Source organism: Sinohyriopsis cumingii, chromosome 2 (genome assembly GCF_028554795.1).
Source record: "Sinohyriopsis cumingii isolate HCF-2022 chromosome 2, ASM2855479v2, whole genome shotgun sequence".
Classification (NCBI taxonomy): Eukaryota; Metazoa; Mollusca; class Bivalvia; order Unionida; family Unionidae; genus Sinohyriopsis; species Sinohyriopsis cumingii.
The window spans coordinates 40,105,532-40,123,780 of record NC_142962.1 but is presented as its reverse complement, the minus strand read 5'-3'; the positions used below and the strand labels follow the sequence as shown (position 1 = coordinate 40,123,780).

At 35.6% G+C, this 18,249-nt stretch overlaps 1 protein-coding gene across 1 annotated transcript in view; it reads left to right on the top strand.

The window, feature by feature from the left end:
• LOC149804696 (acyl-CoA:lysophosphatidylglycerol acyltransferase 1-like) overlaps window positions 1–18,249 on the top strand; it is a 41,462-nt gene that overhangs the window by 20,651 nt on the left and 2,562 nt on the right. Inside the window, exon 5 of the mRNA XM_089933276.1 lies at window positions 7,710–7,828. Within this exon, the coding sequence (XP_089789402.1) occupies window positions 7,710–7,828 (119 nt within the window). The remainder of the gene's footprint in view (window positions 1–7,709; window positions 7,829–18,249) is intronic.

Below are 18,249 nucleotides of genomic sequence, written 5' to 3'. Positions count from 1 at the left end.
ATTTATTTTTGCTGTACATGCCATTACAATGTACGCACATGCTATTCAGCTACTCATCAGGGTCTTTTGATAGCTAAGGAATGAAATAAGAGCAGACAGGAGCTGTATGCATTGAAGACCCACCTGTTGTTTACATTGACAATCATCGCTGCACACCAGGAATGGGACATAATTGCCAATAGGTTTGCAAACAGTGATGGCTTTTCTGAATTTTCTGGTTTCAATCCTACGGATACAATTGCTGATGATAATGCAGCCAATGAAATTCAAGATGCCTTAGTGTGAATTCTGATGTACTATCGGATGTTGAAAAAGGTGGTGACTTGAAAATCAGAAGCAAAAGTGATGATGATGAACCAAACTGGAAGATATTGATTTACATCCTTTTAAGAAGAGACTGTCCCTACGTGTACAGTCTGTGGTGATGCTGTGGAAAAGGATTTCTTCTCATTGTTTTTCCCCAGGAAGCTATACAAACCATAGTAGAGAAGACAAACTTATATGATGCACAGGAACAAGAAGAAAAGGTGCAGGACAAATTTTGGATTGACCTTTGGAAGATGAACACATTTATTGGCAAGTATGTTTATGCTAGAATTTTAGCAATTATTTTTTAATATTTCTAGGATTAACATGTCATTTTTTGAAAATGAATCTATATATTTCAACAAAACATGAGAGGAAAGGATCTGAAAGTACATAAATCATTTTTATCGCCAGAACAGAGGAGCTTACATATTCATCTGTCGTCCATCATCCATTCTCCATCCATCTTTTAGCACAAGTTTCTTTTCCTTCTAAGCAACTATGAGAATTTCCATGAAACTTCATGCAGAGTGTAACCCTGCTATAACGTGCTTTGTTATCACATGAATTCTGCAAATAACACAATTCTGGCATAGCTCCTGAAATTCGTATATTTGTTCATTTGTGAAAAATTCGAAACTCATATATTTGTTCATTTGCAAAGAAATAAAGTTTCTTTTCTCCAAAGTATGAAAATAAATGTGTACAAAGTTAATTATCACTTTGGGAAAGAAATCGTTTATGAATTCAGATATAACATGATCATAGCATTGCTCATGAGATTGAACAGTAATTTCACCAGTTTCTTGAGGAAGCACAGATTTTGTGCCAAAATAAACAAGAGTTTGATTTAATAATTTGGCAAGATGTGATGCATTGTAGAGGAAAAATTGTCTCATGATTGCATCTTTCTTGATATGAAAAAATGTTCAAAGTTTCTATAATTTGTTACTGTTTCAGATGTGTCAGTAGTCAATCACTGCCCTTTCATCTTAGCTTAGTTTTGAAAGAAGTCAGTTCTTTAAAAACCTGATTAGTGTTAATGTTGTTATTTAACTATGAGCAATAAAAGTCAATAAGTCTTTTCTGTTTTTCTTCAGTACAATCTTTGTATAATTGTTGCTGAAAGAAAAGAAAAGATTCTCATCCGAATTTAAAATCAGTTAATTTCAGTAAGTGCTTATCATTAATGTTATTCTCATCCGAATTTAAAATCAATTAATTTCAGTAATTGCTTATCATTAATGTTAATCTCATCCGAATTTAAAATCAATTAATTTCAATAATTGCTTATCATTAATGTTATTCTCATCCGAATTTAAAATCAATTAATTTCAGTAATTGCTTATCATTAATGTTAATCTCACTAATAAAGGTTGTTCACAATTATGTAGAAATTATATATAAAATAAAACCAAAAAACTAGAATGTGCAAGTGGCTGTGTGGTGTTATAGATTGTCATGCAGTTAGTTGACCAGTGGATACTGCATTTCCAATAAAAATGACCCATTGTTCCTTAACAATTATTCATGCTGTAATTATTCAAACAAACAGGGGTCATAGCGTTAATTACTAAGTGTTTAGTGCAGATAATAGAATGCAGAAATGAGAAGCTTGAAGCCCTGGCTACTGAATATTTAAGTGGGTTATATGGTTAATGGTTCTAATATATCTTGCCCAGGTGTTGGCATCCCACTCAAGGTTTCACTACCAATTATATCAATAATGTGGCTAGTGAATTGTAGGCTTAAGTATCAACAGTACCTTCTTATAAACATGCTCACTAATGTCAGCACAATGAGAGCTCACATTAGTTACTGTTTGTAGATTACAATTTATACAATTAACGTACACATGGCAGTTTCATTTACTATAAGATACTGAGACTTTAAATTTTATGGGAGGACGGGGGCTGAGATTTTCATTTGTGTTTAGAGATTTTTTTAATTAGAAGATAATTCTTATTCATTCAAGTAATATAATGGATATAATATGGTGTTAATTTGCAATAAATCAGAGCAAGATGTGTTTTTCTGTTGAGATATTGATATGATTTTTAAAAATAAAAAACATGTCAGAGCCCTGTGCCAGAACTAATTGTTGGTTCCTAAAATATTTGTGGTATACCTTGGTACTTATCATGGTATGTTAAGAACTACCATGGTAAAAATTGTCATGGTACCCAGCTCTACGGAACAATATGTAAACTTCTGCATGTGTATATGCACACATGTACATGTAGTTGATCCACAGGGATATATACCATAACCAGGCAATTTTATATACCATCTGTTATGTGTTACGAGTCTAGGCTCTTACAAAAAGTGACAGAAAAGAGTGAAGACAACAAGCTTTGTAAAATTTAACAAATAATTTATTTCTCCCTAGAATATCAATTGAAAATGAGAATAAAAGAACTTATGATTTTATAAATCAAATCCAAAAATAATCCAAGAATTAAAAAATAGAAGTCCTAGTAATAAAAAGTCCTGAATGAAACCGTGTTCAAATCCCATTGAAATCCAGTATGGAAGATGATGATGTATGTTGTAACCTACAAAGTGCTGTTATGTCATCAGTTTCTTGTTGAATCACAGAAAATATTATTCCAGTTTTGAATTCCATATAAATTTCAGTGAATGTCTTTGTTCAAGAATTTTGTAGGAGCACTTAAGAATCACTTGAAATTCAATAAAATAAAATTTCAACTCAAACTGGTCACAACATATGTATGGAGCCCAACTGACAATCCTTCATCATAACATCAGTTATAAGACTAACTAAAACACAAAACAGATTCCCAGATGGGGGTCAAGAAATCATTCTTCTGGAAGAAATAGAAGTTTGTTACATGATAAATGTCATGTCATCCAGGTATGACCTTGACTTAACTTAATAATTCTTACTTACTCAGAAAAAGAATAAAAAAATAAAAAAGGTTGTTTACGAAAACTATCACTGGTTCTGAATCAAGGTCAGAAACTAGATACAGTGTTAATATTATTAGTTGTTTATAATTAAAAAAATGTTACTGTCATGTCAAACACAACTGAATTGAATTTCTGGACAATGTCAAATCCAGTAAACAATATTACATTACAATATCATGTAATAAAATTTTAAAAAAATTAAAACTAACAAACAAATAATTAATTACATATACATAACACATTGGACAGGGAATGGATGGGACGTGTGTGTGTGGCAGGGTGGGGTGTATGTTTTATAGCCAAGGAATTTAAAACAGTATTTGTTTCTGCATTACACACATTTGTCTGGTCATATGCTTAACTAGGAAGGCCAGTTCTTAATATCACTAGATGTTAGTATTTTGTACAAGTAAAGATATGAAATTGGGATTACAGCATAGGGGTTTTCCCATCAGTTTGTGTCGTGTTATTACTTAATGAATCCATGCATTAAACGTGAGGAGTGCCATAAAACCCAAGAATATCCCAACTGCTTAAGGCAGGATTGCAAGACTTAACTCCACAAGTGCTGGCCACTGCCTCAAGGGGGTTATTAAATCAGTATTCTCTGCACTCTGACAGGATCAAGTACACTAAGATTTCAGCTCACAAAATATGAACCTTGCCTTGAATGTAATGCCATAATTTGGGATATAGCTTTAGCAGAACAATCATGCTTCCACTGGGTGACACACGTAGAAGTATTGTACTCAGCATTTTCTCCTATTCTCCTAATGGAATATGATCAGGTAATTTATCTGATTTAGTAAATTTTGTTTCTTCAATGATACTTTCTTGATCACATTAAAAATAATCCCTCCCACCCTTCCCCACAAAAGCGAGCTTCTTTTAAGGTTGTGTTGTTGTGGGGTTTAATGCCATTTTTCAGCACACAATAGGCTATGTATGGCAGCCAGTATTAATGGTGGAGGAATAACCCTGGAAAACCCGGGGAAGAACCACCGACCCATGAGAAGCTACTGGCAAGCTTTTTTACATACACACATTGGCCAAATCCTAGACTCGAACCCATGCAGACAGAGGTGAGATGGCAGTAATCCGTACTGGAGAGTGCTTTAGACCACTCGGCCACTCAGGTCCCCTTCTTTTAAGGTGTTGCAGAAGTTAAAAACTGGTTTAAAATGGTTATCACCATAGCACTTAGAAGGTAGAAAGCGGAGTTAATCTGTAAGAAGTGGTTCCCTTTGTATATATAATATGTAAGCTGAAAGGTGATTATCTGTCTTTCCTCCTAATGTAATGTGATAACAGGTAAGCATTATTGGAAAGATATAATTTACTAGAACATTAGCTTTCTCTGTATTTCCCATTTTCTCTGTCATTAAATGATACATTTATATGCAAATTCAATAATCATGATGATATAGAAATGGTAAATATGTTCTTTTTCAGGCAGAAACAAAATCAAAAGATGAGGGAATGGTTGCTTACAAGGACAAATTTGCAGCCAATCAGTGCAAGTCAGTTAGGTGTGGTTTGAAAGTCTGGATGAGGTGTGATAGCAAGTCTTGTTAATGCAACCACTTTGGCATTGTATATGCCTGTGCCATGCATAGTTCACGGTGTTAGATGTATTTTAAGCTGACCCGAGTGACCTGAGCGATCTGAGTTAAATGAGTGATGGGAGTTGACGTCGTGCCAGCTGCAGAGCTAACCACAGAAGTCAACCATAGCAGCCGTAGAGCTGAATAAAAGGTTTTGCAAGTTGAATAGCAGTTGATCAGGTATTGTTGACAGAGATTGGTGGGCGCTGATTGCTTGATTGACCAACCTGGAATACTGACGGCTTCATTGGCCAGTGTGACTGGTAGCTGAGCATGCTGGTGACGGAGTGTGTTAACTCCATACATGTAATCTTTTAGCCATGGGCTAATTTTGGGGGTTTGTAAAACCCAATGTATTTTTGGGACTGTAAAGATAATTTGTATATCTGTCCCTTTTGTTTATATAATTTCACTGTTTGAGCGAATACATTTTACTAAATGAGTAAAATACTACATTTGTTTTACTTTTTGAGTAAAAAAAACATTGTTCTTTCATTGTGAAATCACTGTGAATCATTCACCCCTTGTGCTTGTACTGTGTCAAGTCATTTATTTGTATTTTTATTATTTAGTTCATGTGGATTATGTTAATTGATCCAATATTTGGATATTATATACGTATGCATAAATCATAATTATTTTCTCATTCAAGTCATTTATCATTAAACATTGTATATGTGTTACCATCAAAAGTGTTCTGTTATGAATCCGAAATCCCACTTGGTTATCTTGTTACAATCACCTTGCACCATGATCTTATTCTCCAGCTTGAACCATGGTCTTTTTTCATAGCCAGGAAGAGATCATCTTGCTCCATGATCTTGTTCTCATAGCCAGGAAGAGATCATCTTGCTCCATGGTCTTTTCTCATAGCCAGAAAGAGATCAGCTTGCACTTTGATCTTGTTCTCATGGCCATTAAGATAAAAAAAATGCACTGTAATCTTATTCTCATGGCCAGAAAGAGATCATCTTGCACCATGATCTTGTTCTCATAGCCAGGAAGAGATCAGCTTGAACCATGGTCATTTTTCATAGCCAGGAAGAGAACTGTTTGCACTGTGATCTTGTTCTCATGGTCAAGTAGAGATCAACCTGCACCATGTTCTTGTTCTCATAGCCTGGAAGAGATCAACTTGCTCCATAATTTTGTTCTTTGTCCAAGAGGTCAGAGAACAGACACTGTGTATGGCTGTACCATCTGTAAAGTACATTTTTATTGCAAGGTTTCCCTGGAAGTATACCATTCAAACCAAGCTTAGGATTAAATAGACATAAACACAAATCAGTTTTTACTTGTTCATAGTTCTTCTTGTTTTATCATTTATAGGGAACCTTTCCTGACTACTTCATTGCATTTTGGTTTCAGTGAATTGGAAATGTTTGTCCATAATTTCCAAGTTTTCCAAAACATGATTTTTAATAAAATTTATGTTATATTTAAACACTTTGATAATTTGTTTTTGTGTTTTTACTTTTCTTTGTTTTCTTATTAATTTAATGCTGTTATTTTTTCATTTCTTTTATTGTGAATAAATTGATGTATTTAATCTGCGTTAAAAAAATTTAGTCAGTTGCTCTGAGGTAAGATAATTTGGAATATTACCTGTGAGTATTCATGCAAGAGTTTTCTGTTGTACAGGTCAAGGTCAGATCAATTTAACGGACTGAAAGCAGACTGTCATATGATAAATAGATAAACAGAATAATATTGTCTCTGTTTATTTATAAATTTTACCATTGTAACAGTCTTTTTTTTCTCCAATCATTTTACACTACTTTCATTCATTAACAAAACTAGATAGAAATGAAAAGCCTGCTAGCAAATTACAATTGCTAAGTTTTGTGTATAGTCATCAGATACACTTCACAGAATTTTATTCTTAGTGATTTTATGACTAACCTTATTGACTTTTCTTGTGTCTTAATGCATTTCATGTAAATCTTCTAGTCTGTCATGGCAACTGATAAAAGTTTTTTTTAAAAATGTTTGCAAGTTAACGGTTGGAATGTTTAAACTGAGGCAAAATAGCTTCAATTAACTGCATGATGTAAGGACTTCAGAAATAATCAGGCACAAATGACATTGCATGATTACAGAAACCCTGAGGTTATTAGCATCTACTATGAAAACAGGCTAAGTGTTGAATCCACTACACTGACTTTACATGTGTTACAGGTGGAGACAGGCCTAAGCAACGCTACTGTGCAGTATTAAATTTTGATATTCACTGATAGCCTGTAGAGTCACGAACTGCAGCAAGTTCTACAGATTAGCCAGATAGATCCCATAGTACATACAGTGACTTGGCCATGTTACACTAGGGATAGATGTGAAGTGAGTGCATGGTACATACAGTGACTTGGCCATGTTACACTAGGGCTAGTTGTGAAGTGAGTGCATAGTACATACAGTGACTTGGCCATGTTACACTAGGGTTAGTTGTGAACTGAGTGCATAGCATATACAGTGACTTGACCATGTTACACTAGGGATAGATGTAAAGTGAGTGCATAGTACATACAGTGACTTGACCATGTTACACTAGGGCTAGTGCAGGGTGTTGTTCAGTGACATATACTGGTGTCTTATTCTAGCACAGGATTTACTACACCAATTTATGCCTGATGGGTGTAGTACAACCACTGTTAGAATACAACACTAGTATATGTTCACTGAACTACACCCTATACTAGCACTAGTGTAACATGGTCAAGTCACTGTATGTATTGTGCATGAAAAGTTAAAAAGTACATAAATGGGTGTATGAAAAATATATAATTTGCTACTGGCATTCAGTGTCTCTTATTAATTAAAATTTTGAAGCCAGTTTTATAGCAATAAATATGTCAAGAATTTTCTTTTCAGATATGCTAAGAAACATGATCTTCCCATATTAGAGAATGTGGTACTCCCACGTGTTGGAGCCATGAATGTGGTACTGGACACAGTAGGTAATGCTGAACCTCTAAATGGGATTGTGTTGGGTAAGTAGGAAAAATTTAGCAAACAGCCATTCACTTTAGATATCTAATAGGGATATTCAAAGGGATCGCATAATTTATTCGTTTGTGAATGTTGTCTTGGATATTGAGGCAGGAATTAAAGAAACAGTTTTAAAGATGTTTTGTATGAGCAGTTTTCCCATGATATGGAAGTCTGCTAAGATTTTTTTAACTGTCACATATTTCTCAGTGTTTGATGCACCCATTTTGCAGCAGTTTGTTATATGCAACTTGTGTTCGTAAACACGATAACACATGGTGACACCAGGTGTAAGAAGTTTAAGACCAGGAATTCAGTGAATTTATCCCATTTTTACTCCAGATTCAGTATAGACCTACATTTGAAAGCTATTTGTGTATTATTTATTTGAAAAGTATTCATATGGTTTCTTAGATTGGAGAATTCCAAGTTTTCCATTGGTAGGTATTAAAGTAAAACCTGTCTTGAGTGACCTCTGCTATGAGCAACCACCTGTCATTTATTACCACAATCATCATGCACAAATTGATTTTTTTTTATATAAATGGACTGTCATCAGCCACCACACAAAGAACATGACCAGCAATCACAATTTTCTTGCAAAAATATGCATTTTGACACTGGTATGAATGATTGTTTCAGAATAACAAATGAACACACCGACGTTTATTTAATCCATTGTAACCACAACTGCTCAGGACTGTCTGTAGACAAAGGACATATTGTTTTAACACAACACTATTATGCACAGCTGTAGCATAAAAACAGAGATAAATACCACTGACCTTTGTTGAATTCTTTGTAGTGACAGCCTTTTATGAGAGAATTTATGCACTATAAAAAAGACAGATGAGTCTGGCTAGTGGTTTTTTAATTTGTAGGTGATACAGGTAGCAATTATTTGGTATAAACCGTAAACTGGACTAAAGTATATTTCACTAACTGCCATTATATTACCAATGTCCTGTGAATCCCCATTATGATTAAACCATTACCTCTTAAAAAAGAGCTGTCACTGACATACCTAGTCAGTTTGAAGGTTTTGTATTGTTTATTTATCTTTGTGAAAAACTGCAAAACCCCAGTAATGCCCTAATTAGACCTCTTTTTAAAAAGTCTTTATTGTAGCGGTCAAGTATGTTGTGTGTCATTGGAGATAATCCATAATGCCTGGGGTGAATGAGGTCTTTGCCCATGTGTTTAATAAGTTACTTTTTTCCTCCTGATTTGATTGTATTTATAAAAGGTTTGTATTGTTTGTTGATTTTTTTATTATGTTACTGTTGTTTAATACCACACCAAGTTATGTGGTCACTGTAGCAAACTTGTTACACCCTTTGTTTCTCTAGTTATTCTTTACATGTTTTAGGTGAATTAAACATTTTGGTTTTTTCTTTAAATAAATTTATTTTGTTTCTGGGTGGGACAATTCTGTCTTTTCATTTCATTCATTGGTACACATATGTTCTTTATTTACATAAATTACCCCAACCAAGTCATACCAACGACTTATAAAAATGGTACTAACAACTGCCTTGCTAGGCACTCAGCATTAAAAGGTTATTATTTGGACTGGTCAGCCTGGTGTCAGGATAATGTGACTGGGTTTGACATCATGATACATGTCTTTGGCATGATGCCTCAGTGCAAGACATCACTATAAATTGCCACACTGCAGACATCATAGTGATATGACTAAAAAATTGTTAAAGCTACGTTAAAAATCCAGATCAAACACAGACACACACACCTACATAAATTCTGATCAGAGTCACTAATTCATATGCAGGCAGTGTTATTATAAATAACTGTGCAGTTTTTCTGCTTCATTTGAAGTGAGTCTGAAATTGATTGACATGTCAAATTAACTTTTAGACAGGATAAATTAATATTACATCACAAATCAGCAAATCATATGCTAACCAACATGTACACATAATCTTTAAATATAATTGTAAATGTTTTACGATAGATGTATATCTTTATTAGTATACAAAATTACATTGATATGAAATGATTGCAGTTTTTTTACAAGAATTATGAGTAACAAAAAAGTACAGCAATTGTGGATATTTTCCCTTCTTAAAACAGCAGCATCTTGCACAAAACCTGTTATGAGAGATCACGGTCTTGAAAAAAAAAAATTTGGGCAGAAGTAGTGGTCTCATAAGACAGGTTTTACTGTACAAACATGTTGCAATGCAAAGGCATTGGGGTATTTGTGTTGTTGGCCATGCAGTGCAAAGGCATTGGGGTACATGGATGAATGGAGTGGGTATTTGTGTTGCTGGCCATGCAGTGCAAAGGCATTGGGGTACATGGATGAATGGAGTGGGTATTGGCGTTGCTGGCCATGCACTGCAAAGGCATTGGGGTACATGGATGAATGGATTGGGTATTTGTGTTGCTGGCCATGCAGTGCAAAGGCATTGGGGTACTTGGATGAATGGACTGGGGTATTTGTGTTGCTGGCCATGCAGTGCAAAGGCATTGGGGTACATGGATGGATGAATGGAGTGGGTATTTGTGTTGCTGGCCATGCAGTGCAAAGGCATTGGGGTACATGGATGAATGGAGTGGGTATTTGTGTTGCTGGCCATGCACTGCAAAGGTATTGGGGTACATGGATGAATGGATTGGGTATTTGTGTTGCTGGCCATGCAGTGCAAAGGCATTGGGGTACATGGATGAATGGAGTGGGTATTTGTGTTGCTGGCCATGCAGTGCAAAGGCCTTGGGGTACATGGATGAATGGATTAGGTATTTGTGTTGCTGACCATGCAGTGCAAAGGCATTGGGGTACATGGATGAACGGATTGGGTATTTGTGTTGCTGGCCATGCAGTGCAAAGGCATTGGGGTACATGGATGAATGATTGTTGTATTTGTGTTGCTGACCATGCAGTGCAAAGGCATTGGGGTACATGGATGAATGGATTGGGTATTTGTGTTGCTGACCATGCAGTGCAAAGGCATGGGGTACATGGATGAATGGATTGGGTATTTGTGTTGCTGGCCATACACTGTAAAAGCATCGGGGTGTATGGTTGAATGGATTGGGTATTTGTGTTGCTGGCCATGCATTGCAAAGGCATTGGGCTACAAGAAACAAGATGGCCACTATCGCTTAACTGGCTTGAAGCAGCTGTTCCGTTTTTTAGTGCCGTTTTCATGATATTTGTGCTTGTTGCCTGTTTTCATCTTCATTATTGTGTTCATTATGTATTGGCTATTAAATTCGTATGTGTTTCTTCATCTCCTTGTTTTGGAAATGAGAACAATTAGACTTTTTCCTCAGTGTCTTGCTCCACTGTTTTTGAACAAACCGCCATCATATGATACTCGCCAGTCAACCCGTTTATGCTACGATGGACCCTCTTGAATTGCTTTAAATGATCACTCCTTGGCTCTCCACACTACATTGTGCTCTAGACTAAATGAACTGGGACTACATTCATCATTACCTAAATGTAGACAGAAGTGAAAAAAGAAACGTTGTTCCAAAGCTGGCCGGCGTAGAACAGGAAGAAGAATTCCAGTTATCTCCCTTATTTTGGCACAACCATTTAAAAAAAATTTGACCGTTAATTTAGATAACCTAATTCAAATCCCAATTAATTTGTCAACCTTTATGTCAACTATCCAAGAAATACCTCTGCGCATTGCATTATTCAATGCCCAGTCAGTAGGACCACCGGAAAAGCGCACAGAAATAGTTAATTTTATCAACGACCAGAAAATTGACGTATTTTTTCTGACAGAAACATGGCTAAAAACATCAGGCGATGAGCCCAAGTGTGCGGTTCTAACACCCACTGGTTACTCCATGAAGTCGTTCCCTCGTAATTCTCGCAGAGGTGGAATTGCTGTCATCACAAAGAACTCCATGATAAAACGTCTTAACCACGCCACAACATTCAGTTTCGACCACACATCGTTTGAACTAGTCCAAACCATACTAACACTGGAGAAAAGGTCTGTCCATTTTTTCTGCCTATACCGCCCTCCTCCTAGTAGAAAAAACAAGCTGGCTGACTCTCTCTTTTTGGAGCAGTTTCCTAATCTCCTTGACTATGGAAATTTGATAGGTGGCAACCTGATTATTCTTGGAGATTTCAACTTTCACTTTGACTGTCCCGGAAACTCAAACATCAAAACTCCTAGATTCCATTAATGTTTTCAACCTCAAACAGTCAGTTAATCAACCCACCCATAAACCTGGTCACATTTTAGACTGGATTCTTCATAGACCTGATGATAACATTCTACGGTCCTCCCTGGTATCCCATGACCTTGCATCAGATCACCTCTGCATTATATGCCATCTTGACGTATCAGTCCCTAACCCTCCACCTTTATCTGCTACTAAGAGAAACCTCCGTATGATAAATAGAACCAAATTAATGCACGACATCCAAGCTAACCTAACAACTTGCTTACCTCCTACTGCAGAACAACTCGATAACTGCCTGCGTTCATTGCTTGACAAACATGCCCCAGCTACCAAGTGCAGAGTATCAATTCAAAAGTGTTCTCCATGGTATAGCAGTGTTAGGGACCAGCTTTGCACTGCTAAAAGAAACCGCCGTAAAGCTGAGAGGCTCTGGCTTTCCACCAGACTCACTATTCATAAGCAAATCTATGAAGTCACTAAGAAGAATGTCACAAATATAGTCCTTGCAGCGAAATCAGCCCACTACACTACTAAGATCATGGAAAGTTCCAGCTGCAAAGAGCTCTTCGAAATTACTAACAAGGTAATATCAAGTAATAAATCTACACCACTTCCAACTACCTTCTCTCCAGTCGACCTTCCGGACATGTTTGCAAATTTCTTCTGTGACAAAGTACAAGCCATTAGAGATAAGCTTGACACCACAATCTCAATTGACTCGTCATCACCATACAGTTGGGATACAGAATTTGAGCGGCAACCATTGGCAGCATTTGAACCTGTCTCTATGGATTTTGTACTTTTGTACGTTCAGTCCTGATGAAGAGTGCACCAAAGTCATGTGAACTTGATCCAATTCCAACATCAGTGCTGCTTGAGTGCTTAGATCCAGTATTGCCTTCACTAACTGATGTTATTAATACCTCTCTCTCATCCGGGGAATTCCCATCATTTTTTTAAAACTGCCATTGTAAAGCCTTTGCTGAAGAAACCAACACTAGACCATAATGATTTAAAGAACTACTGCCCAGTTTCTAATCTCTCATTCATATAAAAAATCTTAGAAAAGGTTATTCTATCCCAGCTTGTATCTCATCTGAATTCAAACAGTCTTTTTAGCAATGTACAATCTGCATATCGCCCTTGCCACAGTACTGAAACTACTCTTCTAAAAGTAGTTAATGACATTCTCTCTGCATTGGATAGCGGAAAGATTACAGTCCTCACCCTCCTTGATTTGTCTGCAGCATTTGACACAATAGACCATGATATATTACTTCACCATCTCCAGCATGTATTTGACATTCATGATACAGCCTTACTGTGGTTCAAGTCCTACTTGGTCAACAGGACACAAATTGTATCTGCAAATGGAATACACTCCAGCCCATTTGATCTATGTTGTGGTTTTCCACAGGGGTCTGTTGTTGGACCAGTTCTCTTCATTCTGTACACTCAGTCGCTCTCAAGTGTCATAGATCATCATCCAGTTCTCACCAACTGTACGCTGATGACACCCAAATATACAAATCTAGCCACCCAACTGAAGTTGATGCTACCATCCAAGGTGTAGAGAGGTACATTTCTGATGTGAAATCATGAATGACATGTAACAAGCTGCAGATGAATGATGATAAAACTGGAGCCATTCTGATCACAACACAAAGACTTTCTCATTCAAATCCTTTACCTCAAACAATAAGTATCAGCAACACCAACATGAAATTCACACAATCAGTACGAAACCTAGGTGTTACTCTGGATAGTACTCTCACATTGCACCAACATGTCATGAACATATGCAAGGCTGCATATCTTGAGCTGAGACGCATCAGCTCAATTTGCAAATATCTTTCAGTGGATGCCACTAAAATACTTGTGTGTTCATTAGTACTTTCAAGATTGGACTATTGTAACTCAATTCTGTGTGGTTCATCTCAATATCTGCTCCAGAAGCTTCAGAAAGTTAAAAACACAGCTGCTCGGATCATACTTAGAGTACCACGATCAGAGCACACCTCCCTGCTGTTCTGTACCCTACACTGGCTATCCATTCAATCCAGAATCAAACACAAAATTTGTTCTCTGTGCTATGTTTCACTGTCAGACTTTAGTCCAACATACCTATCCTACCTCACCCATGTGTATACACCAGCAAGATACTTATGCTCCTCTTCTGACAATCTTATACTCATTATTCCCACTATGAAAACAAAGTCATATGGACAGTGTTCTTTTGCATACCAGGGCCCAGCAATGTGGAATGAATTGCCCACTGAACTTAGACACAAAGACATAGTGATCACATTCAAGAGGGCTCTCAAAACTCAGTTATTTTGTCTGCATGAACAAACTTAAAAGACTGAATAATGTTTCCTACCTTAAATATTCTCAGCATGTTTTTTTTATGTTTTCTAATTTCATGGTGTTTGTTTTTGTAATCATTTCATTATATGTTTTTTATCTTATAGGCTTATAGGTGTTGTCTAATGTTGTAAAGCGCTTAGAGCTTCTAAAGATTAGGCGCTATACAAAGTCCTCATTATTATTATTATTATTACATGAATGAATGGATTGGGTATTTGTGTTGCTTTCCATTTGGTGCTAGATATAATTTATTGATTATAACCTTTTGTATTGTCATTGAATGCAATTTTATGCCCTACCATGACAGTGGAGTGGACATATATTGTTACAGTAAGTCACGCCTTGCTTAGGTTATATGTTGTGGCCAGTTTGCAGACACTGGGACATTATTGTTCCATCTAGTCATTACAAAGTGTGCTAATAATTGTTGCTGAGAATATACATCATGTTTAGCTAATTTTTGACAAGTCTTTTTTACTGGAAGCAAAACATAGCTGATGCTTCTTCAGCTCTGGCATCGTCAGTATTATTAAGAATTTGTTACAGCTTTGCTTAAAGGTTTTCATCTGCATACATTTCCTAACCTCTTCATAGATTCTAACCATATTTGGCATGAATCATTATGAAGCTAAGACAATGCATTCAATTAGCATGCTTATGTTTTGTAAACCCCTTGGTTAATAATTTTCTTTTTACTTGGGATTATGAAGCTAAGACAGTTCTTTCTTTGACACATTCATGTACCCCTTTCACCATGGGGTAAAGTATTTATTTGTTTATATTTTCTAAAAATTTTAAGGGATTTACTTCATACCTAGTTAGAATCATTATGAAGCTAAGACAGTTCATTCTATGACACATTCACTTTCCCTTTTGACACATGGGTTGAAGTTTTCATTTGTTTATTTTTTTAAAAATTGTTGATGGATTTTCTTCATGCCTTGTTTGAATCATCATGATGCTAATATAATTCATTCTGTGAGATGCATAATTAGCCTTGACCAAGGGTACAGGTTGCAGTCATATGAAATTTGCATTAAGATTTTGCTTAAAGTTTTTATTTGATTATATTTCCTAAACTTTTGACTGATGGCTTTTCTTCACACTTGGAATGTATGATTCATTCTACAGCTTGATCACTTGCCACAATATCCTTGTTGTCAAGGTCAATACAAAATGTCAGTTACAGTTTTGTGTCAAGTTTATATTAATTGGCTTTATTTTAGTTTTTAGTGGGGAGGTTAATCATGTGTATGGTTTTAAGATTCCGTGTTAAGTATTGTGTTAAAAGTGTAGCTAGTCAGAAGCATTGGAATTATATAGTTTGTAGGCAAGATAACCCGTTTTGCTGAACCCACATTATGTTGGTAGTGATTGTAATGTAGCTCATCATTAACATTAAAATTAAACCTTAGTTTACACCCACCCACTTCAAAGTGAGTTCTAACATCTTATTTAAGGATGCCATCTTTTGCAAAATAATGCTTACTGCTTAATTTTAACAAGTGGTTTTGGCGTGTTGGGTAAACATATGGGGAGAGGGAGAGAGAGGTACAGCAAATCACACATTGCATATTAAAACATTTACAGATATATGTTTTATGAATAAGGTATGCCCTGTTAGTACTGTAAAGTCAGAAATATTAGTGGGGATACATTTGCATAATCTAGAAGTAATTAGATGATTTTGTTGTTGGGGGAACATTGTTGATCTAACTTTTGCTTAACAATACTATTTCTTTGTAATGCATTTAAGTTCATGCATATTTTACCCACACATTTCCCAGAATAAAACCTTAATGAATATTTTTCATTTTACTGTATTTTCTCAGTTTATTTGATATCTTACAGCTTTTACGGTGTACATTTTTCACACTTATGCCAGTGAGAGCTATACTCTACAGCGCCATCATATCATAACATTTGCAGTTTTAAATAGATCAGAATAATTAATAAATGGAGAGGAGAGATTGATTTATCATTATTCCTTATAATTGTACCGTCCTATATGCCATTCAGAAAGCATGCCTACCAACCTTTAATTCACATAAATGGCTCATATAACTACAGATTCCAGGTAGTGAGTGTCCAGCATAGCAGGTAGTGAGAAAGAAAACAATCACTTCCAGTTTGATCATGTTTTATGTATGCTGACAGTAGCAGTAGAGATAGTGACACATTTGTATAATAATTATAATAATAATAATAATGTTGTTGTTGTTGTTGTTGTAGGGTTTAATGCCATTTTTCAGCACACGATAGGCTATACATGGCGGCCAGTATTAATCAATACAATATATTTGAATACAGAAACAAATGACAAGAAACAAGAAGGCAAATACAACCTTCAAGAACAACTGATGTTACTTGAAAGTATTAGTGTTTTCATTAGACAGATCAATAAAGAAATTATATTAGCATCTCACCCTCAGCTATACACCTTAAACTTGGAATGTTGCTGAGATACCACTAAGCTCCCCTAATTAAAGGACTGGTAACAATAAATCTTCATTTAATTTATTCTGCCATAGTTAGACTTTATGTTGTCCAGATTGCAATATAAAATATTGAAAAGAAGTCATGAGTGTGGATATGATCTTTGTACAATTAATTTATTGACAACATTAAAATGGGGAAGAATAAATTAATGCTTTGATGTGCTTTGGACAAGTTGTTGCTTACTACTACTACAGCAGTGAAACCTAAGACACTTCATTATAACACAAATTCAGATATAGTACAGTCTAGGCATGGCTCCCAAGATCTTGCACTAATTACACCAATTGTTTATGTACTACAAAGTTTCAATGCCCAAATAAATGAGTTGGATTTGATAATTTGGGAAGATATACTGTATTATCAAGAAAAAATATTGTTGCTTCTTGTTTATTTTTTAAAGAGGTTAATTTCTGTTAATATAATTATACCTAAACCATTAACGCTTTAGTTTTTAAATTCTTCTTTCTGTTTGTCTTCAGTGCATCCAGTGTACAATCATTTCTAAAATCTAGGTTAAGCAATACTGCATCAATTAATGTTGTAGTTTAAACTGTTTCTCACCCAAATTTACAAATTGATCAATTTACCTAACTATATAAGAGAAAACAGAAGACCACCATTACCTGGTCAGTCAGATTTATAATCACATTCACATCCCTCCACTTGTTCATCTTGATACTTTTTATGTTTGAGTCAGAAATGCAAAGAGCAGTTACACACATGTAGAATTTATGTTTGAGTCAGAAATGCAAAGAGCAGTTACACACATGTAGATGTCACTCTCAGCAGTACACACATTACACCAGTATGTAATAAACATACACAAGGCTTCATATCTAGAGGTGAGTTGCATTGGCTCCATTTGCAGTTTTATTTTGGTTGATACCACTAAAACATTTGTATGTTCTTTATTACATTCAAGACTAGACTATTGTAATTCACTGTTATCTGGTTTTCAAGACTAGACTATTGTAATTCACTGTTATCTGGTTTTCAAGACTAGACTATTGTAATTCACTGTTATCTGGTTTGTCTCTTATCTTCTATCTTCTATTATCAATACAACATTGGTTCACTATGCTACATTTCATTGACTGGCTCCAGTGCAATATACCTGTCTGACCTCACCCATGTGTACACCCCATCTAGAATTGTATGCTTCTCTTCTGACACTTGTATTCTCATTGTTCCCAATGTAAAAACAAACTCATATAGGCTATGTTCTTTTGTGTACCAAGTCCCCGATTCATGAAACGAATTGCCCATCTATCTTGGACACAAGAACACTGATCTCATTCAAGTGTGCTCTTAAATCTCACCTAATTTGACTACAAAAACAGACTTAAATGCTTAATAATGTTTACTTCCTTAATTATTGTCAGCA